The sequence below is a fragment of the Chenopodium quinoa genome, unplaced genomic scaffold (assembly GCF_001683475.1).
Source record: "Chenopodium quinoa cultivar QQ74 unplaced genomic scaffold, ASM168347v1, whole genome shotgun sequence".
In the NCBI taxonomy this organism is placed as follows: Eukaryota; Viridiplantae; Streptophyta; class Magnoliopsida; order Caryophyllales; family Amaranthaceae; genus Chenopodium; species Chenopodium quinoa.
The window spans coordinates 1,219,656-1,242,258 of NW_018745323.1; the positions used below are offsets into that span (position 1 = coordinate 1,219,656).

The 22,603-nt window shown below is 34.1% G+C and overlaps 4 protein-coding genes across 7 annotated transcripts; all 4 read left to right on the forward strand.

Moving 5' to 3' along the window:
• The first annotated feature begins 1,839 nt into the window (after window positions 1-1,839).
• LOC110712356 (serine/threonine protein phosphatase 2A 57 kDa regulatory subunit B' theta isoform-like) lies at window positions 1,840-9,323 on the forward strand. The gene is made up of 3 exons (XM_021890807.1): window positions 1,840-2,098; window positions 2,300-3,684; window positions 8,591-9,323. Exons 2-3 carry the CDS (start codon window positions 2,476-2,478, stop codon window positions 8,951-8,953), a joined length of 1,572 nt encoding a protein of 523 aa, XP_021746499.1. The 5' UTR covers window positions 1,840-2,098; window positions 2,300-2,475; the 3' UTR covers window positions 8,954-9,323.
• A 2,398-nt stretch (window positions 9,324-11,721) lies between these two features.
• On the forward strand, window positions 11,722-17,681 carry LOC110712585 (serine/threonine protein phosphatase 2A 57 kDa regulatory subunit B' theta isoform-like). Of its 4 annotated transcripts, none has more exons than XR_002509615.1 (5): window positions 11,722-11,941; window positions 12,128-12,196; window positions 12,591-14,026; window positions 15,299-15,980; window positions 16,231-17,681. XR_002509615.1 is itself a non-coding variant. In XM_021891056.1 (4 exons), the coding sequence occupies exons 3-4, from the start codon at window positions 12,824-12,826 to the stop codon at window positions 15,656-15,658; spliced, it is 1,563 nt and encodes a 520-aa protein (XP_021746748.1). In that variant the 5' UTR covers window positions 11,722-11,941; window positions 12,128-12,196; window positions 12,591-12,823; the 3' UTR covers window positions 15,659-16,211. The 4 variants fall into 4 exon arrangements, 1 of the variants encoding a protein (XP_021746748.1); XR_002509617.1 differs by having other exon boundaries at window positions 15,299-15,944; XR_002509616.1 differs by lacking the exon at window positions 16,231-17,681 and adding an exon at window positions 15,981-16,211 and having other exon boundaries at window positions 15,299-15,944.
• A 927-nt stretch (window positions 17,682-18,608) lies between these two features.
• LOC110712562 (BAHD acyltransferase At5g47980-like) lies at window positions 18,609-20,537 on the forward strand. Its single transcript, XM_021891030.1, has 2 exons — window positions 18,609-19,407; window positions 19,748-20,537. The coding sequence occupies exons 1-2, from the start codon at window positions 18,643-18,645 to the stop codon at window positions 20,381-20,383; spliced, it is 1,401 nt and encodes a 466-aa protein (XP_021746722.1). The 5' UTR covers window positions 18,609-18,642; the 3' UTR covers window positions 20,384-20,537.
• A 377-nt stretch (window positions 20,538-20,914) lies between these two features.
• On the forward strand, window positions 20,915-22,538 carry LOC110712565 (vinorine synthase-like). Its single transcript, XM_021891032.1, has 2 exons — window positions 20,915-21,621; window positions 21,713-22,538. Exons 1-2 carry the CDS (start codon window positions 21,093-21,095, stop codon window positions 22,498-22,500), a joined length of 1,317 nt encoding a protein of 438 aa, XP_021746724.1. The 5' UTR covers window positions 20,915-21,092; the 3' UTR covers window positions 22,501-22,538.
• Window positions 22,539-22,603: the final 65 nt, after the last annotated feature.

Consider the following 22,603-nt stretch of genomic DNA (forward strand, 5'->3'; position numbering starts at 1 on the left):
CCCACCAACTCTATTAACACTACTTTTTTATTAATACGAGAATGAACATGATTTAATATTAGAATGAACATATCTTAATATGAGAATGAACATTTCTTAGTATGAGAATGAACATTTTTTGAATTCAAATTCAAATCATGACAGGGAATCTAATTTATCTGAATAACGGGATTGAAAAACAACAATTGAATAACGTTGGTAAACATCAAATTCAAATAAACATCTATCAATCATCACCACGCTTTTAAATAGGAATGAAGATGTACTTATTTCAAAATGAACATTTATTAACATACAAAACATTCAATCTATATAAGCATCTCTAGTCTCTTGAACATGCATCTATAAGTGGATAAGCAAAACTTTGATTTGAACATCAAGTTTATGAAAATAATTGTCATTGTATTTAAATAAGCAGATTAACTTAAGTTAATTTATTTGTACATCGAATTACCTCAAAAAAACGCTAATCTCAATATGACATTATACTACATACATATTTCATATGATTTAAAATTCAGGTTGAAGTATTATGTAAAAATATCTATAAAAGAAAGAAAAATATTTTTAGAAAACCGTATGTTATGCTTGAACTGTTGAGCACATCACATAAAAATAAAAATAAAAAACTAATGCCACCCATTTATTGAATAAATCATAATATAACCAAAACATTTTAGATTTTCCTCCTCTAAAAAAATTTGACAACAACCCTTCATTTTTTCTCTTCTCTAATTATTGCAGCTTGAAATATAAGTATGGATATAGAGATAAATTGTAAAAAACAAACACCAAAATCTAATTAAAATAAATATTTTTTTTTAAAAAAAAAAACTAAAAGTAAAAATGAGTAACAAGGGAATGAGTACTAAAATTATTCAAAAGAAAACAAAGCAATGGCTGCGGAAGACCTTAACATTTTAACAACTCTCTGCCAAATGCCAATGCTAATTTTCTCTTATATTAACGTCATTGTTTATTATTGTAGCAAATTCGAGTATTTGTTTTAGCAAATTTGATGAGAGAGAAAATGGATAAAGATTATTAGTTTTAGGTGTGAGAAAATGAGATGTCTATTTTTTTTTTAGTTTTTGATTATAGTTTTTGGTAATTACTATGGGATAGTGGGGGTGTGAAATTTTTATCTAAGCGTGTCGTTTCAGGGGATATAGGGAATTGTAGCTGCTCCAGGGTGTAGGTATGAATAACTAATGCCATTGACCACACCCGAGACCTAACCCGAATAGATAAATCAGCCCACCTTGATTGAAATATGTCAATCCAAATGTTGGATTTAGTCAAATTGCCAAACTCAGCAGCATCAATTTATACTTCATACTAGTAGAACTTCTACAAACTACTAAATCACAACTAGTACGAGTATTCTAGTACGAGTATTACCTCAAAAAAAATACTCGTACTAGTTGTGATTCAGTAGTTTGTAGAAGTTCTACTGAATCACAACTAGTACGAGTATTAAATAAAAATATTAGGTGTAGAAAAAAGAATTCTACAAAGAACAAATAAGCCCCATTGAATTTTATTTTATTTTATTTTGATATTTTTTCCTTTTATTTGTGGGTACCCCTTTATTTATTTATATACTTCTTCTGTCAATTATTTATTCCCTTTATTGGAACTCGCCCTACAAAATACACAAGCATGTGCAATTGGGTTATTTTGTTTTTCTGAAAAATATTACCTTTTCTTTTTTATGTTAGTATTTTTCAAGTACTTTTGTACCACCATACCCAGGCCATAAAATAACAAATTTATGTGTAAGAAAAATTCATTCTTTTTCTTTTTAAAATTGAAAAAAGTGTTTTCTTAATAATTTTATAAATATAAAAAATTAATAAAATTGGAGTGTCATTTTCTCATCTCTTGTTCATAGTGGATTTACACGTCCTGGGTTTCTTTTTCTCTTTTGTTTTTTGAATTAGGCCCCCCAAAAGATTGAATCTTTGTTCTGCTAAACCCCCCAAAAATATTTCATTTTGAAGTGGGCATTATAATTTTTTCTGGGAAAAATCAGAAAATTAATTTGCAAGAAGTACCAAGAGTTGAAGCACTAGGGTTTTGATTATAATTTGTGAAGGTAAGTTCATCTTTCATGTAATTAGGTGGTACATGATTTTACCCCTTTTTTATTTTCTGGGTGTAATTTTACTGCGGAAAGAAGAGATTTTGCATGCTTCTGGGTGATTTTTGAATTTGATTTAACATTTGGGTTAGTGTAATTTTGAGTTAAGTGTTAATTTCAATGTATTTGTGTTTTAATGGGGGAAGTTTTTATCAGGGTTTGTTTGATTGATTCTGAATTTGATGAACAAATTTGCTTCTGAGAAGGAAGGAGGATTATATGTATGTTTCTTGTGTAATTGTTGTTGGTAGTTTTTAGTGAAATTTGTTAGTTTTGGAGATTTTGAGAGGTTGGCATCTGGGGTGCTATTTTACTTTCTGGGTTTGAGAGCAATGTTTAAGCAAATTCTTAGTAAGATTCCAAGGAAATCGTCAAAATCATCGGAGAATCGAGAGCATAAGAATGCTTCTAGTGCTGGTTTGAATGCATCCAGCAGTGTGAGGAAGAGTGATGTGGGGTCTAACAGGACTAGTAATAATCAGCACAATATGGGTGCAAATGGTGCTTCGAGTGCCGGGCAGAATCAAGGCAAGAAAGTGTCTAGAACTGTTGATACAATGATGAATGGTGTTATGCTGTCTTCTTATGAAGCGTTGCCGAGCTTTAGGGATGTGCCTAGTTCGGAGAAGCAGAGCTTGTTTATTAGAAAGCTTAATATGTGCTGTGTTCTATTTGATTTCCATGATCCAACAAAGAATCTGAGAGAAAAGGAGGTAAAGAGACAGACATTGTTGGAACTGGTAGATTATCTTTCATCGGCGAATGGGAAGTTTTCAGAGAATGTAATGCTGGAAATCATTAAGATGGTGTCAGTAAACTTGTTTCGGTCTCTTGCTGCTCAGCCTAGAGAGAACAAAGTTATAGAGGCGTTTGATGTTGAAGACGAGGAGCCTTTGATGGATGCATCGTGGCCTCATTTGCAGATAGTGTATGAGTTCTTGTTGAGATTTGTGGCATCTCCTGAGACTGATGCTAAATTAGCTAAGAGGTATGTTGATCATTCCTTTGTGTTGAAGCTGTTAGATCTTTTTGATTCTGAAGATCCCCGTGAAAGAGAATATCTGAAGACAATTCTACATCGCATATACGGGAAGTTTATGGTGCATCGTCCGTACATCAGGAAGGCAATTAACCACATATTTTACCAATTTATCTTTGAGACTGAGAAACACAATGGGATTGCTGAACTTCTAGAGATACTTGGAAGCATTATAAATGGATTTGCTCTGCCACTGAAAGAAGAGCATAAGCTCTTTCTTGTTAGGGCACTAATACCTCTGCATAAACCGAGGTGCTTGCCTATGTATCACCAACAATTATCTTACTGCATTACACAATTTGTGGAGAAAGACTGCAAGCTTGCTGATTCTGTAATTAGAGGGCTATTGAAGTATTGGCCAATCACCAATAGTTCTAAGGAAGTGATGTATTTAAGTGAGTTGGAAGAAGTTTTAGAAGCAACACAACTGCCAGAATTCCAACGAAGTGTAGTGCCCTTATTCCGTCAAATTGCCCGTTGCTTGAACAGTTCGCATTTTCAGGTATTGAGTCTGGTTTCTCCATCCTCTCTTCTTTTAGTTTCTCCATCATATTTGTATATTGTGATCCTATGCCTTCTTTTTCTTATTGCTTTGGTAATTCATAAAATATGTTCAAGTTGTGTGTATCAAGTGTCAAAAATTTAGTGCTTGTTTGACTTGCCAAAATAATGTGGAAATGGGAGTTACAATATTGGGTAATCATTTGGTTAGCACCAAAAAAAGAAATGGAGGAACTAAAACTTCGTAGGACACTAAACACGGGAATTGAATTAATCTAATTTCCCTTGGTCAATTGAAGTTTCTGGGAATTGGAATTACCTTTGGTGTCAACCAAACATATCATTGCCATATTCTAGGATTTGTAATTGGGAAGTGCCATCAATTATGTAGTACCATGTGAACCAAACAAACACTTAGTGCTGATCTCAGAAAGCTGATGAGTTTTGATCTCAAAATATGTATCTGCCATTGTCGACCAAAGTTTTAATGAATGCAGTACTTCTACTTCCATTGGAGTAATGCTGCAAAATCTACCTCCATCCCCCCAAAAGCTTCGTCAGTGGAGCCTCTTATAGAAGCACTAGATGAAGCCCGTGCGATGCACGGTTTGTTTGAATTTTTAAAAATATATATATATATATATATATATATGCTAAAATGTGTTATATATTTAGATATTTTCCTAATCTCAAAAGATAATATTTTGTACTCCCTCCGCCCACGATTATCTGCACCAAACGTCCTTTTTTTGCGGACTCCTACGCAAAACTTTTAGTGTAGTTTAATTAAGTTTAGGTGGGTTTAATTAAGTTGTAAAAAGGAGGGAAATAAGAGAGAGAAAGTGGTCCCATATGTTTTAGTTGGTTAGTGGGTTAAAGTGAGTGGGAAATAGGAGAGAGAAAGTGGTCCCATATGTTTAAGTTTGGTAAGATAGTCTTTTTACACTTTAAAATTTTCTAAAAGAGAAAAGATAAAAAATTGTTGCACATAATAGAAAGCACCCATTTATGGCAAATGTTGCAGATAATTGTGGGCGGAGGGAGTATTTAATTAATTTAAACTTTAAAATCTAACTCGTCAATTTCGCTTATGTGGCATTTGAATTATTAAATAATTGTAAAAGAAATTAATGATCTCTTATTTAATTGGCTACAACTTAAATTTATAATCCTAAGTGGCGCTCTAAGAAATTTAAATCCTACGTGACTCTCTAAAAACTGGGGAAAAAACTATATATATATATATATATATATATATATATATATATATATATATATGTATATATATATATATATTAGATTGGGGTATTAGTTGATGCAACTTGGTTTGGATTATCAATTTGCTTTTATTTTTATTATGTTGCCTGAGGTCTGTGGATATTTCATATAGCCAATACCATATAGTTGGTGGCCTATTGCTTTTTTAAATTCCATGTATGACCTTCCCTCTCATTTTATTTAGTATCTGACATGGAAATTGGAAGTATTTTAAGAATTTAATCATATTTTTGTAATAGAAATATGTATGAATTCTATATACTCCCTCCGTTTTTAAATACTTGCTCCATTTCTCCATGCGCGGAGTTTTAGGAGAAATTGGAGAAAGTAATAATATATGGAAGTAGTGGGGTCGGTGGAAGAATAAAAAATTGTAAAAAGCAAAAGTAGTGGAGAGGATTGGAGGAGAGAAAATACGAAATTAATAAAATATGATCATGGTGGGTCTACTAGGTGAGTGAAATTAGTTAAATATTGTAAAAGTTTTCCAAATAAGGAAATGGAGCAAGTATTTAAAAACGGCCGAAAAAGGAAAGTGGAGCAAGTATTTAAAAACGGAGGGAGTAGTACTCATTATTTTATTATGGAGGATCACTATAAGACATTTGATTCAAGGAAAATACTAATTATGGAAAAAGGGAGGTTTGGATTGCTTGTTTGCATAAAGTTGACCTCTTTATTCTGGCATGTGCTGGACCCAATTGGGTTGCTTTTGTTGTAATCAAAATTCATATGCGAGACTTGGAAGGCGTTGTTTGAATTGGTCTCTTTCTTTGTTCTGTTAATTGTCTCAGACTTCTATATTGGTTTGCCTTAGGGATGCATATGCTAATACTAGTACTTATGGCTTTCTAACTTTTAGCTGGGTATATGGTAATAAATGTAACTGGATTTTCTCAAGGAAAACATTAATTAGCTCCTATAAAAGGCTTGCTGGTTTGTGAGGTTGACATGTTATGGATTGAGTGTTCTACCTTGAGAAAGCATGTGAGCATTAGATGTGGGTGTAATATGTTCCTCAAGCAGCTTGTAATAAGTCAAATTATTGAAGCAGACTTCATTCTTGATAGAATTCTGTAGCATTTAGTTCACGCTCTAACTCTTGGGCTAACATCAAAAAGCAATAGCGTTAGGCAATGACTGGTTGAATATTGCTTGAATCAGTCATTGGATGCTGGTCAAGCTCCAAAATTCTGCCTTAGAGTTACAAGGACTTGGCATGAGTTAGGACGGATTTTCTAAGGAGTGTTCTTTGGCTGTTGATTATCAGCTTGAGAATTGTCCCTTGCTACCTCTTTGGAGTTATTTTTTTATTTGCTAAAGCTGCTTACAAAATAATTGCTGCTAATTGAAGCAATGGTATTTGTATGAATATTTATTTGCTATTGGTGATATATATAATTATTGCAAATGTTTGTAGTTTTTTTTATTTTTCTTTACTTTTTAAAAGCTTATGTGAGTTTGATGATATGAGGGTAGGAGAAGAGAAAATGAAATGAAATTGGAACAAGCTAAACTTCTGGCCAACAGTAAGACAAAACTATCTGATGAGCTTTAGAAATCCATGATTTGTAACTGTCATTTTGATTGTCATCAGAGTATCAGACTGAGGCGAAGAAAGGGTTCGTACATTTGAAACATGTTGGACTTGCATCTTTGCAATGCCTTTATTTGAAGTGTATTCTCTTTTTGTTTGAAACTGTCTTCTCTAGCCTGCTGTCCTAGGCTTTATTTCTTTCTTGTGACCTGATTCAGGTAGGTATGACGTAAAAGCATCATAATCATTTTATACTAATCCTGTGTCAATGGAATCTTGTTATATGATGTAATCTTAGGTATGGGGTTGTTTGGCAATAGCTGGAAGTATTAGCGGTATGAATTGGCTTTTTAAGTTTGTTGTTTAAGCTGGCTGTTTACAAAAGTGTTTGGTAAAATTATTAATGGTTGTTGGCTGTTAATTAGTGATAAAGTGGGCCAATAAGTCAAAAACCAATAGAAAAAGCTACTCCTATTAGCTTTTGGATTTTGGCGGAAAATCCAGCTTAAAAGCCAACAAAGAAGCCAACTACCAAGCATATTTTTTTTGGCTATTTGACCAAATTAAAAAGCCAAAAGCTAGGCAAAAAGCCAATTGCCCAACACCCCCATGATTTCAGCAGCAGATAGTTCGACTTCCCAACTAATGCTATCTAGAAGTCCAATTTCTGTAAGTGTCAAGAAGAGTTGGTTAGAAACATCCTTATGTATTGTCATTAGATTTATTTTCTTTGTGGAGTTTTGAGATTGATTACTTTGCTTTTAGAAGACGTTGATGCACTTTTGCTGCTAGTATACTAATCCCTCTGATTATTTTTATTCTTCCCACTGGGAACTTAGTACTATTCGTAAGTTGAGAAAAACTTCTAAATTTCTCTTAATAACATGAATGTCATGTTAGATCTTATCTTAATTCATCTCAATGAGTAGTTTTTTAATATTCAACCGTTGCATTTTTTAACTAATACGTGTATGAAAGTATAGATATTTATGCCTTTTATGGTCAAAGTAATGCATTGTGAAACGTACACATTTAAAATGGTAAGAACATTTGGGATCGGATGGAGTATCAGATACTTGTTATTAATGAGATCTTTATATGGTTATCGACTTTGGTTAATGGTGAGCATGGAATTATAAAAATACTGATGCAAATATGGTTGCTGAGGATGAAGTGATAATCTGTAGAGTAGAAGTCAGTTAAGTGTCATTGTTTTTTGTTTTGTTTTTTGTTTTGTTTTGTTTGTTTTTGTTTTTCTTGTTTTTCTCCAAAAGGGAGAAGGGTTTATTTCCAGGAGGGAGAAGGGTACTTCTTGTGAAGCAGTGAAGAATAAGTTAGTTATTGGCATATCTCTTTCTATATTTTTTTACTTGTTGGGGGTGGTATCAAACAATAATATGGGTTCACTGTGCTAATTGAAGAGGATCGATCCTTTTGCTTAGTACTTTTCTTTTGTAGGAGGGCGATTGGACATGTCTTACTCTGATATCTTGGGTACTTTGATCTTTTGACGTGTCTTACATATTAAATGAGTAATAATACCCCATTCCAGGGTACATTCTTGTTCTGAACTTCTGATGCATAATTAGTAGCACAACTCTCAAGGCCACTATCTATTGAAAAGTTGAAGCTACCAGTGCTGCACCATGGTTCATGTTGTGATTTGCCTACAGCGGAAAGTGTTTTTAAGTTCTTGAGGATTGGTTTGTACAAGTTTTATGCGAAGTATGTAAATTTTTTCTCTGCAGTTTTTGGAAAACAGCCTTTCTACTAGTTCTAAGGCTTTAACTCGCTTGAGGTATGGTTGTGTCACTTGTGTGTATATTCTGAAATTAGGATCCACTGATCTTAAAAGTGGATAATCACTGATTCATATCAGGATCAAAAATAAAGTTGGAAAAGTTATGGAGACTTTGTACTAGTTTTCATAATAAAATTGGGGGTATCTGGGCAATATGAAGTAGATTCATTGCAATTATAAACATTATTTATACCTCATTAATATGGATGGATTAAAAGGAAACACATTGAGCAGTTGGTTTTTTTTTAAAACATGTAGTAGTCAAAATAACTCTTCTGAAATTTTTTTCAGGTTGCAGAGAGGGCATTGTTCCTCTGGAACAATGACCACATTGAAAACTTGATCAAACAAAACTGCAAGGTTATTCTACCTATTGTCTTCCCTGCACTGGAAAAGAATGCAAGAAATCATTGGAACCAGGCTGTTCACAGCTTAACTCTCAATGTGCGTAAGATTTTCTCCGACCTTGATCCTGAGCTTTTTGAGGAATGTTCACTCAAGTTTCAGGAAGATGAATCACAGGAAGAGGAAATGAGAGCAAAACGTGAAGCAACGTGGAAAAGGTTAGAAGAAATAGCTGCTGAAAAAGCAAAAAGTAGTGAACCTGTCCTCGTCCCCCTCATTTTACCAGCCCGTACCACTTCCGGTCTTTGATCCAAAGATCGATCTTTTTTTTTTATGCCAATATCATTAACTGACAGGGTTCTGGTGATGGAGTTTCGTGTATGGTCATTGATTCAATTCGTTACTATCCTCCATGTATTTTTGGCCGAATGTCCAAAAAAAAAAAAAAAAGCAAAGAAAACGCGTTAGCCAATATTTGTAGTTTATGTTTAAATTTCTAAAACTCTTTAGTTTAGATTTACTTAGGGCTTAAAAGTATGAGTAGATATATTAATTGAAGAGAGTAAGGAGAATTGGCATAAGATTAGGATTTTCTGCAATTTTTGCAGCAGTTGGAAACTTTGTACAGTTGTGATATTCCTGGTTTGGCTTTATTATATAATTAATGGCTGCTTTTAAAGTTGGTTTGTCTGATAAATTCAAATTAACCAAACATTCCTTAAGTTGTTTATTACTGTCAAATTGCTTTACTAATTAAGGTGGGAGTGCTGCATAGTTGTTGAGGGGACTTGGTGCACCACTTTTTCTCAGACATACTAATGACCATTATAGTAGGCTCAAAGGGTAGCCCTATAATTGTCATGGACCCATAATTCTCATGAAAAAGGCTGGCTTTGCAAACACCTTTTAGAGTTTTAGATGATTGGATGTATTTTACATGTCTTGAATACGACGGATTGACAGTTTTAGGGGTGTAAATCAGTTGAGACTATCTGTAAACATAGCTTTTTGAAATTTCGCTTAAAACTCATTTGTTAATGTTGTTTATTTGAATATGATAAATGAGTTGAGTTTGAACAAGTATTTACGCTCGTTTAATTAATGAGTCAGAATATGAATCAAGGATCTAATCATTCATATTTGTTCATGTTTACTTTTGTTCATGAATTACTTGTTTTACTTTTGTTCATGAATGTGGGTTTGTTTATACTGAGTATTTATTAACGAGCTAGATTCATTCATTTAAAGTTGGATTGTTGTTTATAAAACTAATTAAACTTTTAAATTCAACATTATTAATTCATTTTATTTTAAATGTTTGGTTTATCAAGCAAATTGATAGACTAGATCCTTTTGACTTATATATAATTTTATGTTTAACTATAATTGCGATTTGACACTTATCCATAATTTTGAGATTTTAAAAGAATCATTTTATGAACTAAGTTTTATTGCGTATTTTTATGATACATACACCAACAAGAGAATACCATACATATATTCTATAGATAAAGGCCAACATTCTCTATTTATGCAAAATTGACAAACTTTTTTGGATGTATTCCATATCATGTATCATTTTCTGAGAAGGTAAGTGTGTTATCAAAGGTTCAATTGGATAAGGTGGAAAAATAAAAATAATGCGAGTACCAAATTTAGGGTGAACTAATCACCATAGAATCAACACTATCTAAAGTCTAATATGTCAAAAAAGAATTTTGGGAAATGTTTTGAAAGGTACACACTAATTTTAGCCCCTCATATATTTCTATATGAGCAGAATATTTTTTCCCTTGGCCCTTGCTTTTTTGTTTTAAAAAATACTGCCCCTACTTATTTGGAGTAATTCTTTGCATAAAAAAAAACATGTCTTAAAGTTAAATTGATAGATTTATACTTTCTTGATTTAAAAAATTAATAATGTGAAATTGCGTTTGGCGATAAATCAAACAAGTTTCTAAATAGTTACTTTTTCTTTATGAGAATGGCAAAAAGAAACATATATAAGGATGTAATTTTTTTTGTGTAATTTTTTTTTAAAAAAAATATATATAATCACCCACTCCTATAAACATGAAAATATCGTTGTCAAAAAAAAAAAAAAAAAAAACATGAAAATATCCTTCATATAATTTCAATGAAAACTTGAAAATATAACTTAATTTTTATTAAACATGAAAATATCCTTCATATAATTTCAATGAAAACTCTTCACCAAAAAAAAATAAAAATAATTTCAAAAAACTTTACAATATGTAACTTGTTTTTGTGAAATTTCAAATATATCCTTTATAAGTTTTACTATATTACTATGAGTATTAAAAATAACATCAAAATTTATGGAGTACGGAGTACTTATTTACGGCAATACAAATAATACTTCTCATCCTCTCAAATTTGCCATTGCACCAATTTGACTATTAATATACTCCATGTGTAATTGATTTTTTTTTAAAAACCAATATATATAATTAATTATACTTATATATTATTAAACAAAAAAAATGTATAAATAGTTGATACCATGAAAGTACATACTAGTTTTAAAAGTAATTCAACATCTTTTGAATGTGCATGTCTGATAAAGTGTTAATTTACCAACTGTTTTTTTAGTTACAACACTTCTTTTATCATGCATATTGATGCGTGTTTTCAATCGTAAATATATTTAATTACCAATATGTAAAAGTTATAAACATTTTATATTAAAATTGTATAAAATCGAGATGAATCTAATAAGATTCCACGTGACTATATTTTTACTTAACTATGGAGTATAAATCATCAAAACTCGTCAAAGTAAAACACACAAATGGTGTAAAAGTCAAACAGTTACAAATTATATAAAAAAACGGAGAAAATATATTTGCATAATAATAAAAAAACGGAGGGAATACAAATTACTTGTATAGTTGTATGCGCTAAAAAAATGGAATATGGAGTAACTTTTTACACATTTTTTTTTTGGAAACAAACTTTTTACACATACTTATTACTTACCTAATTAATTATTTTATATATATTTCATATTTGTAATTACATTCTCTCAAACAAGGAAAAAAAATTCTTTCAAAAAAAAAAAAAAAGGAAAAAAAAAAGTAAAAAAGGGGTTTGGAAGTTTGGATTGTATTTTAGAGTAATGTATAATCCACAAGTGAGTCCATATCTGGGGGCTGTTCTGCTCATCATTTTCTGTCTTTCTCTCTCCTCTTTTCTTTCAGAATCAGAAATAAAAACCCCAATTTGAATTTCAACTCCTCAATTCTTCTAGATCACCTTACTTCTTGTCTTGCTTCAGTAAGCTTCTTCAAATTTCCCCTTTTTGTTTTTTTTTTCTTTGTCACCTATAAATTTTCTCCTGTTTTTTTAAAGAAAATTTATTTATTCTTCTGTCTAAAATTCAACTCTTTTTTTTAGAAATTCTTTTCCCATTTACTTTTTCATAAAAATTCTGACAGAAAAATGTTTTCTTTGATGTTTCAGATCATACCCAGATCTTGTCAGTTACTTCTCCACCAGTTGAACTGACGCCTTCATTCGACTCACAAAGAGGTAATTTTTTCAAATTTTTATTGCGCATTTACATATTTTTATTTTATGGGTGAAATGTCAACTTTTGGGCCTCCTTTTTATTTTTTATTTTTAATTTTGGGTTTTGTTTGGTGATGAATTTGATTATTTTCCATCTTTATTGGAAAGGGAATTTAATTAAATTTCTGGGTTTTAATTTAGAAGTCAAAAGGTTGTCAATTTATATTGTTATCATGTGAACATTAATAATTAAAATTTGATAATTATTGATCTGGGCTTTTTGTGCAGTGTTTATATCTTCCAATTTAGAATCTAATTTTCTGATCCAAGTTATTATAATGCTAAATTTTGTTGGGTTGTTTTTATTTTTTGAGGAATCTAATATTGAAAAATTGATGAACTTTTGATCAAAAAGTTCTCTGTAGGAGGGCTTGTGTTCTAGCTCATCAGTGCAAGGGGCAGCTATTTGAATTTAGTACAGATGAGAGTTTTTGGAATTGGGGTTTTCTTATTTGATTGAACTGTTTAAGGTTTTTGATTCGATTTTGGCTGATGATCTTTGATTCTGTGCCTTGGAGAAGGTTCTGTTTGGGTATCCTTTAGGTTGAAGTGGAATAATATTCTTATCTTTACATTATCTGCTAAGATATGATAAAGCAAATATTGGGTAGGCTTCCTAAGAAGCCATCTAAGTCTGCTGATGCCCGCGATCCTCTCTCTTCGGGTGCTTTAGCTGGTGCTAGGACTGGTGATGCAGCTGGCCATAGACCAGGAAATGGAAAGGATGTGTCTCACCAAGGTTTCCATCCATCTTCAAATTCGGGTGTGGGTAATGGGAATAAAACCGCGCAGGTAGATGATTTAATTGCTAATGAAAGCTACACTGCCAACCCGTTTGAGGCATTGCCTAGTTTTAGAGATGTTCCGAGCTCTGAGAAGCAGAATTTGTTCATAAGGAAGGTTCACTTGTGTTGTCATATTTTTGATTTCACTGACCCCACAAAGAACCTGAAAGAAAAGGAGATTAAGAGACATACATTGCTGGAGCTTGTGGAATATGTAAGCTCCGCCAATGGTAAGTTTACAGAAAATGCGATGCAAGAGCTCATTAAGATGGTGTCTGCAAATTTATTTAGGTCACCCGCTACTCAGCCTCGTGAGAATAAGGCTTTAGAGGCTTATGATTTGGAAGAGGAGGAGCCTTCAATGGATCCTGCATGGCCTCATTTGCAGATTGTTTACGAGCTCTTTTTAAGGTTTATAGCATCACCTGAGACTGATACAAAGCTGGCCAAGAGGTATATTGATCACGGTTTTATTCTTAAGTTGTTAGATAATTTCGATTCTGAAGACCCGAGAGAGAGGGAGTATTTGAAAACAATTCTTCATCGCATCTATGGCAAGTTTATGGTGCATCGCCCATTCATTAGGAAATCAATAAACAACATTTTTTATCGTTTTATCTTTGAAACTGAGAAGTTTAATGGGATTGCGGAGCTTTTGGAAGTTTTGGGCAGCATCATTAATGGGTTTGCTTTACCTTTAAAGGAGGAGCACAAGTTGTTCCTTGTCCGCGTCCTGATTCCCCTCCACAAACCAAAATGCTTGTCAACATACCACCAACAGTTATCTTATTGCATCACTCAGTTTGTGGAGAAGGACAGTAAGCTTGCAGATGCTGTAATTAGGGGTTTATTGAAGTACTGGCCAATTACCAACAGTACAAAGGAAGTTATGTTCCTCAGTGAGCTGGAGGAGGTTTTGGAGGCAACCCAATTGCCTGAATTCCAGCGTTGCATGGTGCCATTATTTCGGCGCATTGCTCGTTGCTTGAGCAGCTCCCACTTTCAGGTTATTGCTATTTCCAGTATTTATCTTCTTGTCAATCCATTCATTTGCCTTTAGACCTCCGGGTGTTTATTATTCAACAAGTGGTGTGCACATTTCTTCCCTGTCAACTCTTAAGTATTTTTTAGCCTGTAAATTCTGAAGGTTGAATTGTTTTGCATTTGATCTCCCACTCCCTCTAATTTGAATGGAAAGCGGAAGGAAGTTTGGGATGATTTTAAAAGTATATATATTGAAAGGGGAATATACTGATAACAATGATAGGTGATGATAACACGATTTTGGGATTAGAGATTTGGAGCTTGGTTTTTTCTTTGTTTAAAGGCAAGTATGCCATCAATTTTTTTGCGTACCTTTGGCCTTTATTGTCCTATGGGTGTTGTGCTTCAGTTTCAACGAGGCTTTTGTGGCACATTGATCTAAGTATCCAACAGTAGCATTTTTGGTATTTATGTCATGTTTCCAAAATCTTAATTTCTTTTGCCCTTTTCCATAAAAAAATCCTTTAGGGCCCAGCTGGCTAATTTCCACTCACTAGCATCTCTCTTTTTTTTTTTTTTTTTGCCTTCTAGACGAATTTCCTAAAGATGACTTTTGTGATTGTACGATGCCTAGGAATGCAAAGCTATTTGATCAGAGTAGCTATATGTGATCATCCTGATATCTGTGGGGTATGGTATTTTAAAGCTGCAGTCACCTGCCATTGAATAGTATGATCAAGAAGTGCTTGCTGTTTGTTATTGGTGGAGAAAATATATATTTTGAGGAGCTTTAGTCAAATCTTCTATGTGAGTCTCATGGTAAATTGTTTAATGTGAAGGGTTGACAACTTAAAGCATCATATTGGCATAGCCACAAACTTTGGCTAGAGAGTAGATATAGTTTCAAATATCTCATGAAATGTCATAAAAATGCATAGGGTTATGGCTGAAGCCGGAGACAAAATAATAGATTCCATATGTCATTGTCATGATCATAATTTGTAGTAGTTTGGCGACTGGTACTAGCCCCAACTGGTTAAGAACAAAGTTATATCTGTATAAGGTTGCGCTTGCCGCTTGGTGATTTTGCCAATATTGACAACTCTACCACTTATCTTGTCAGATGTGACTTCTGTTAGTTACTATTTGGTTATTTACTGAAATGAGATCATAGTTAAAGTTTATCTGATAGTTCACACTGCCTTTGATTGAATCTTCAAGACTTAGCTGCATGTTTTAGATTTGCTTCTTTAGATCTATCCTTTGAATAATTATGTGTTTGTTGTTATGGTAGGTGGCAGAGCGGGCTTTGTACCTATGGAGTAATGATCATGTAGAAAACCTGATTAAGCAAAATCGTAAAACTATTCTTCCCATTATCTTTCCTGCTCTGGAGAAAAATTGTCGAACCCACTGGAACCAGGCTGTTCAGAGCTTGACCCAGAATGTGCGGAAGATTTTCTCTGACGTAGATCCAGAGCTTTTCGAGGAGTGTATGCGAAAGTTTGAGGAAGATGAAGCTAAAGAGAAAGAGCGAAAAGAAAAACAAGAAGCCATATGGAGGCGCTTAGAAGAGATAATTTTAACCCAATCTAAAACTAGTGAAATGCCCTTAGCTCCTCAAAGTACAGCTGCTCAAACAGTCGCAAGCTAGCATTTAGGACATGCTGGCTTGTAGTTCAATCATTGATGATTTGGAGGTTTTGGTTTATATGGTAAGTCCCTGTTGAAAAACGCTGATTAATGCCAGTCCCCTCCTTTTAATTTCTGGTGTGAGGATCTTGGGGACAGATCACCCCATATGCTGGGCTGAAAGATGCAATATGAGTTAGCAGCTGTCTGGACCAGAAGTGTTGAGGAGACAAATCAAGCTACGGATTTTTCTGATGGTGATTTTCTGGTTGTTACCATGTTATACACAGAGGAGCTATAGATTCCAGGTACTATGTTATACACAGAGGAGCTATAGATTCCAGGTACTTTTCTTTGTTGGGGGGTTGTAATATCTTTTATTATTTTGTGCTAGTTGAGGGTTTCTCCACCTACCTAGCTAGTATGCAGTATACATATGTGTATCTTCTTGACTATTTTTAGAATGTCATTTGGTTTGATTTTTATCTATATATGTGAGTCTTAGAACTTGCAAATTATTTTTGTTGGTTGTAGAACTTTAAATTGACTTTCGTAGAATATTTTGTTCACTTTAACCTTTGACTCATTTTTCAGGCATTGATATCCTCTCCTTCAGGGTAATGATGTATTGAATTGTTACTTATGCCTTGTGCTACCAAATGACCTGCTGTAAGCTGTATCGCCTTGTGTTAGGTCGATACTACATTCTCAAAAACCTTATCAGCTAAGTTAGCAAGTCTTGGCTTTGAAGAGATTGTTGTTATTTGGATTTATGCATCCTTTTCGAAATTTATCCTTTCACTGGATTTCTAGTCTTAATGTGTTAGTGACCACTTAGACAGGGATTGTGAGTTTGTTGGTATGTAAATTTTGGAATCTTTTGAGATGCATGACTTATTATGGATAAGTACTGTTTTGTGGTCAGGACTTTTTTTATTATGATATGATTTAGGGTTGTTGGTGGATTGAAACCAGTCATTTGGTTAATTATCATTTACCAACCAGACAATTACTTATTAGAGCAGTGGAGGTCGTTTTCAATGTTTTAAGGTGGGTAATGCTCATTAGCTGAATAAGTATAGTATTTTTTTCATGTTTCCCAAAACCTTTCTTTAAATTAAGGATCATTCACTACCTTATCATTTAGGGGACTGTTTTTTTTTTTTTTTATCCTTCTCAAAGAAAGGTTCTCATTTGGGGAATTTAAGATCACTGTAAGCAGTCTTATGTAGAAAAGGACTCAGTTGTCGATAGGAGCTGATGTAATGGTTGCAGAAGGAAAATTAGATGAAGCGGTGTCAATGGAACTGTGGATGTCATGGTCCTGATCTCAGAAATGGTAATACCATCATCCAGTGCCAAGATTTTTTTTTTTTTCTTTTTTTGTCCAAAACACACCCAATTTGATAATTATTGCTTATCTTTGAGATGGACCTATTATTCCTATTATCAGCAAGTCAAATGATTAAAGCAGTGTATGTTCCAAGAACCTAGTTTTGGTTTTGGCCACTTTAATGAACAACAATTGGCTAAGAGCTAAGCTTAATGTTCAAGGTTAAGGCTTAAGAGTCTTGAGGTCTTGTTATCATAGTTAGTTATACTTATTTCTTGGCCTTAGAATTACCGAAAGAAGATCAACTTATGGTTGCCAAGAAGTCTAAATGAAAGATTAGGTAATCTTGTTGGACATCGGGAAGACACGAGCAAATGCGTAAGATGACTAGTCTCCTGGTGCGCTCTTAGATATTTGGTTGCTTGTGGCCTTGGCTTATTTTTCTGTAAACCGAGCAGGATTCAAATCTGGCCTTTGTTGAGCACCTTTGAAACTGACTAAGTGCATGCTTGAACCACTATACACTAATGACATGATCGAGCCTGCAAAAGCTCAGATCTTCGAGACCATCGCTGAGCCATTTGAGGTCTGCCGTCTTTTGGGTTAAGTTACGAACTACCCTTTGGAAAACAGAAGGGTGGTAATAATGTTATGATTCGTTCAAACATGCAAATCTGTAAAGCTGATATATAAAACTAAAAAAAAATAACCATTAAATTGTACTGTTTTGACTTTGTTGAAGATAAATTATTTTAATTCAATTGATATCTGATTCAAATGTTGACTCTTTATTCACTTATATCAGATTTTCATAGCTTCTAAAAATATTTACCAAGGGTTATCATTTTCACGATATTTTATACAGCAATGCAAATCTACTATCATTCATTTAATTGTAATCATGAATCTCTTTAACAATACTTATTATTGATTTACTTCACACAAAGCCTTATTGATTTTCATCATGCAAAATCATGCACTCGGCTTTCAGAATATCATCTTTTATGCTTGCTTTATTATTATTAGTCTACTGTCTCCTTTTAAATTTAGTTTTCACATTACTATCTCACATCATAACAACGCGACAGTTAATCCCGGATGGTTAAAGTATGCTTTGCCAATTTATGCATCTAAAGAATACTTCCTCCGTTCTGTTAATATTGCAACAATGGACTTTTTACACTATTCATTACTCTTGTTTGACCATATAATATGATTTATACGTTAAGCAAAATATAGTCATGTGGGATCTTGTTGGATTCGTCTCATAAAATACTTTCACAATATCAACTTTTTATAATTTTTACCCTTACACAATTATAGATATTTAGCATATAAAATGTGCATAGGAATGCGTAATTTCCTCCTTGTTGCAATATTAATAGAACGGAGGAAGTATACACCAATTTATGTCTCAGTAAATCTAAGGAATTTATTGTGTGAACCAAATCTGGTGAATCCAATATACACCAAATCTTTGTCTGGACCAAATATAGAAAATTCATTTGGTTTTTTCATTCTTTATTACAAATAAATTTCTTTTTCTCTTGGATGTCAAATTTCTTAGCAGTAAACATAAATCATGCTCTATATAAAGAGGCTTAAGCATGAATTGTATGTTGCAAATAACAACCATTAATACTAGCAACGAGCTTACGACAAAGAGTATAACAATGGCCACAATGATGAGGGTTGCAAGAACAGCTAAACAATACGTTAAACCATCCTCTACTACCCCTCCTCATCTTAGAAACTTCAAACTTTCCCTCTTGGATCAGCTTGCTCCTTCATTGTACGCCCCTATGGTGTTCTTCTACCCTATGCAAAATACTCGAAACCTTAAAAATGAGCCAGTGAAACACCTAAAACAAACACTCTCCCCTTTCCTCAACCGTTTCTACCCCTTTGCTGGAAGGATTAAAGATCATGTCTCAATTGATTGTAATGATGCCGGTGTTGAGTTTTTGGAGGCTAAGGTAAACACCCGGTTAGGAGACTTCTTAAAACAACCTGATGCCGATGCTTTGAAACACTTCCTCCCCGTTGATATTGAGTCTAAGAAAATGGGGACTAATAATTTGGTTCATGTACAAACTAATACGTTTGAGTGTGGAGGAATGGCGCTAGGCATATGTTGGTCACATAAGATCACAGATGGTGGGACAGTTTCCGCGTTCATGCGTGGATGGTCTTCTATGGCCTCTAGGTCAGGCAATGAGGTGATTCCGGAGTATGGTGCTTCTTCTTTGTTCCCTCCATTAGACTCCTCAATCACGCAATATGCACTTAAGCTAGACACGGATAGAACTTCCACAAAGAGGTTTGTGTTTGATGGATCAAAGATTGCGAAGCTCAAGGCTAGGGCTGCGAGTGAGGGTGTCCCTAAGCCTACTCGAGTTGAGGCTGTCTCGTCCCTTCTTTGGAAATGTGCAACAAAGGTAAGATATGTTTTTCGTTCATTTCATTTGTAAAGATACATAGAAAAATGTTGGAGTATCCGAATATAGAGCCTAATGTAAAAGATATAGTTATAGTTCTTAATCATTGTGCCCAGACCTTATCGTTATGTAGTGTTTGTCTTACTACAAATGTAAAAGATGTATAACGAAGCCACTTAGATCAAGTTATAACAAAAAATCGAATTCCTCGACCCAAAATGGTATGTTTAGAAACTAATAATATAGACATGGAAATTATATGTATACACATGCATGCCAAAATCTGTTGTACATACTCTTCTAGCATGAATGTAACCAAGTTTTTCTCATCTTATGAAAGGCCTCAAGAGCAAACTCGGGGTCTCAGACATTATCAGTGATGTCCCAATCCATGAACATACGTCGAAGGACCTCACCACCCTTGCCAGACACTAGTATAGGCAATCTTGTTGGCTACTACGTAGCAAAGATGGAAGAAAATAATGGTGACCACATAACACACTTGAGAGATTTGGTGGCAAAGCAAAGGCAGGGGAAAACAGAGGCAATTAACAACTACGCGAAGAAGCTGCAGGGGAAAGATGCATATGTAGTGATCCGTGAGCTATTCAAAGAGGCAGGAAGCCTACTAAGAAGGGAAGATGTTGATTTCTTCAAGTGTCTTAGTACATGTGGAGATGGGTTATATGATGCCGATTTTGGGTGGGGGAAGCCAACATGGCTAAGCTTGGTTAGTTTAGGTTACAAGAACACTTTTGCCTTAAGTGAGACCAAAGAAGGTGGTGGAATTGAAGCTTGGGTGACCTTAAAAGAAGATGATATGGCCTTATTTGAGCGCAATTTAGAACTCCTTGCGTTTGCCTTGCCGAATCCAAGTGTCTTAGTAATGGATGAAGAATCTCAGTTGTTGAAACAAGTAGAAAGAAGATTGATATTTGATGATCCAAGCCACAACCAAACATTGCTAACTTGGTGAAGTATACTACTAAATTTAATGCATTGTAGTGTTGTAATTCAAGTTTTCTAAGCTATTGCTTGCTTATTCTTTATATTGCTTATTCTAGCATGCAAAAGAAAGATTTATCTTTCTTATTGTAACAAGTTTCACGAGCTATAGTCATTATGCCAAATTGGTGATATGGTGGTCCTAATTCATGTTATGATTATATTTTACTTAAATTACACCTAGACATGACAAAACTGACTCATATCCGATTACCTATATCGATCAGAATTATATAACTCAAACTTAAAATGTAACTCAAGTTGCATGACATAAGTTGAAGTAAAATCAAGTTGCACCCAACCAAAAAAACCCCAAACTAACAAGACAAACCAAGTAACTCATTACCCATACACAATCAAATTACACATTACTCATACAAGATTATTCATAGCTTCGTTACTTCTTTTTTCTCAATCTTTTGCTTAGATGATTCACGCTACATATATGCAACCAGAAATTTCAGCTGCATAACCGTAGAAAAACAAAAGCTTGTGATCAATTCAAACCCCATTTTCCCAAAATTCTGACAACTTTTTTGCATCATTTTTGCTAGTTAGCAAAAAGCTCATGTGAGCATATAGCCACTAGTCATATCCAAACGCTCAATGATCTTGAAATCACAAAATCTAACGTTAAATTCCTCAAAATTATAAGAGTAGAAGGATCAAAGTTCGCGAAAATGGAAGTAGAGATCAATTCCATAGAAGCTATTAAACCTTCTAAACCAACCCCATCACACCGTAAATTACACAAACTCTCAAGCCTAGACCAACTCTCACCTAGCATCTATGTTCCCGTCCTCTTCTTCTACCGTGCCCCTTTGACACCTCACGATCGTGTTAGCTTATCTTCACAACTAAAGAGCTCACTTTCGGAGACATTAACTCATTACTACCCATTTGCAGGAAAGATGATCAAAGACGGTGTACATATCGACTGTGATGATATGGGAGCTCTTTTCTTAGAGACCCGGGCTAAGAACAACCTTGTTGATATCCTTACATTGCCAAAACTCGAGGCCTTAAGCATGCTCTTCCCTGATGATTTGCAGTGGAAGAGCTCGAAAAATTCGAGGGTTTTGGCTGTCCAAGTTTGCTACTTTGACTGTGGAGGTTTGTCCATTGGCATCTGCATTTCAAGCAAAATTGCAGATGCTTGTACCATAGTTACCTTCCTCAACGATTGGGCTACGTATGCTCGAAAAACTGGTGAGTCGATATTTTAATTAGTAACAATACCATAATGTTATAGAGGATCGATGTGAGAGGATAACATTATCACGTGTTGTTACTGTAACAGGAAATAGTGGCCTTCCATCAATTTGTCCTTTGTTCAACACATCATTATCGATATTATTCCCTCCTAGTGATCAAATTGTCGTACCAGAGATTGAATTTACGATAGCCAATGTCGTCACAAGGAGATATGTTTTCCATTCAACAAAGATATCAGAGCTCAAAGCTAACATAGTGTCCAACTCAAAAATCCTAGAAAACCCAACTCGTGTTGAGGTTGTAACATCACTCATGTATAAATCCATAATTCAAGCAAATAAAATTCGATCTCTTGGCTTGGTAAAGACATTTATGCTAGCTCAAACGGTAAACATGCGACCTAGAATGGTTCCATCATTGCCAAGAAATACTATTGGTAACATAGTTTGGTACTTTCCGGTTATAATCATAGACAATGATGACATAAGTCTAGAAACATTGGCAACCCAAATGAGGGAATCGTTTTTGAAATTATGCGACGTTGCTAAAAATGTTGAAGGGAAAGGGTGGCTTTTGATAGAGGGCAAGTTAGTAAACGACGCTGAGCATAGCCTGAACAATGCTTACAAATTTAGCAGCTGGTGCAGGTACCCTATATACGAAGTGGATTTCGGGTGGGGAAGCCCTATATGGGTTAGCACTGCCGAGTATCCTTACCAGAATAGTGTTATTATGATGGATAGCAAAGACGGAGAGGGGATTGAAGCATGGGTGACCTTGGATGAAGAAGTTATGTATGTGTTTCAAAGTGATGAAGAGCTTCTCAAGTTTGCTTCCTTAAATCCAAGCATTTACGACAATATGCAAAATTGAGGATTTGGGTTTGTAAAAATTGTGAATTTATTGATGTTAAATAGGGTAGTAAGTGATTTGAGTCAGAGCAAGTTTTAGTTGGTTTGAACTAAGCTTGATAAGA

Coding starts and splice junctions, on each gene's coding strand:
- LOC110712356 (XM_021890807.1), top strand. CDS start 2,476: ATGTTTAAGCAAATTCTTAGTAAGATTCCAAGGAAATCGTCAAAATCA. Junction 3,685..8,590: donor TGAACAGTTCGCATTTTCAG/GTATTGAGTCTG, acceptor AATTTTTTTCAG/GTTGCAGAGAGGGCATTGTT.
- LOC110712585 (XM_021891056.1), top strand. CDS start 12,824: ATGATAAAGCAAATATTGGGTAGGCTTCCTAAGAAGCCATCTAAGTCT. Junction 14,027..15,298: donor TGAGCAGCTCCCACTTTCAG/GTTATTGCTATT, acceptor TTGTTATGGTAG/GTGGCAGAGCGGGCTTTGTA.
- LOC110712562 (XM_021891030.1), top strand. CDS start 18,643: ATGGCCACAATGATGAGGGTTGCAAGAACAGCTAAACAATACGTTAAA. Junction 19,408..19,747: donor TTTGGAAATGTGCAACAAAG/GTAAGATATGTT, acceptor ATCTTATGAAAG/GCCTCAAGAGCAAACTCGGG.
- LOC110712565 (XM_021891032.1), top strand. CDS start 21,093: ATGGAAGTAGAGATCAATTCCATAGAAGCTATTAAACCTTCTAAACCA. Junction 21,622..21,712: donor TACGTATGCTCGAAAAACTG/GTGAGTCGATAT, acceptor TTACTGTAACAG/GAAATAGTGGCCTTCCATCA.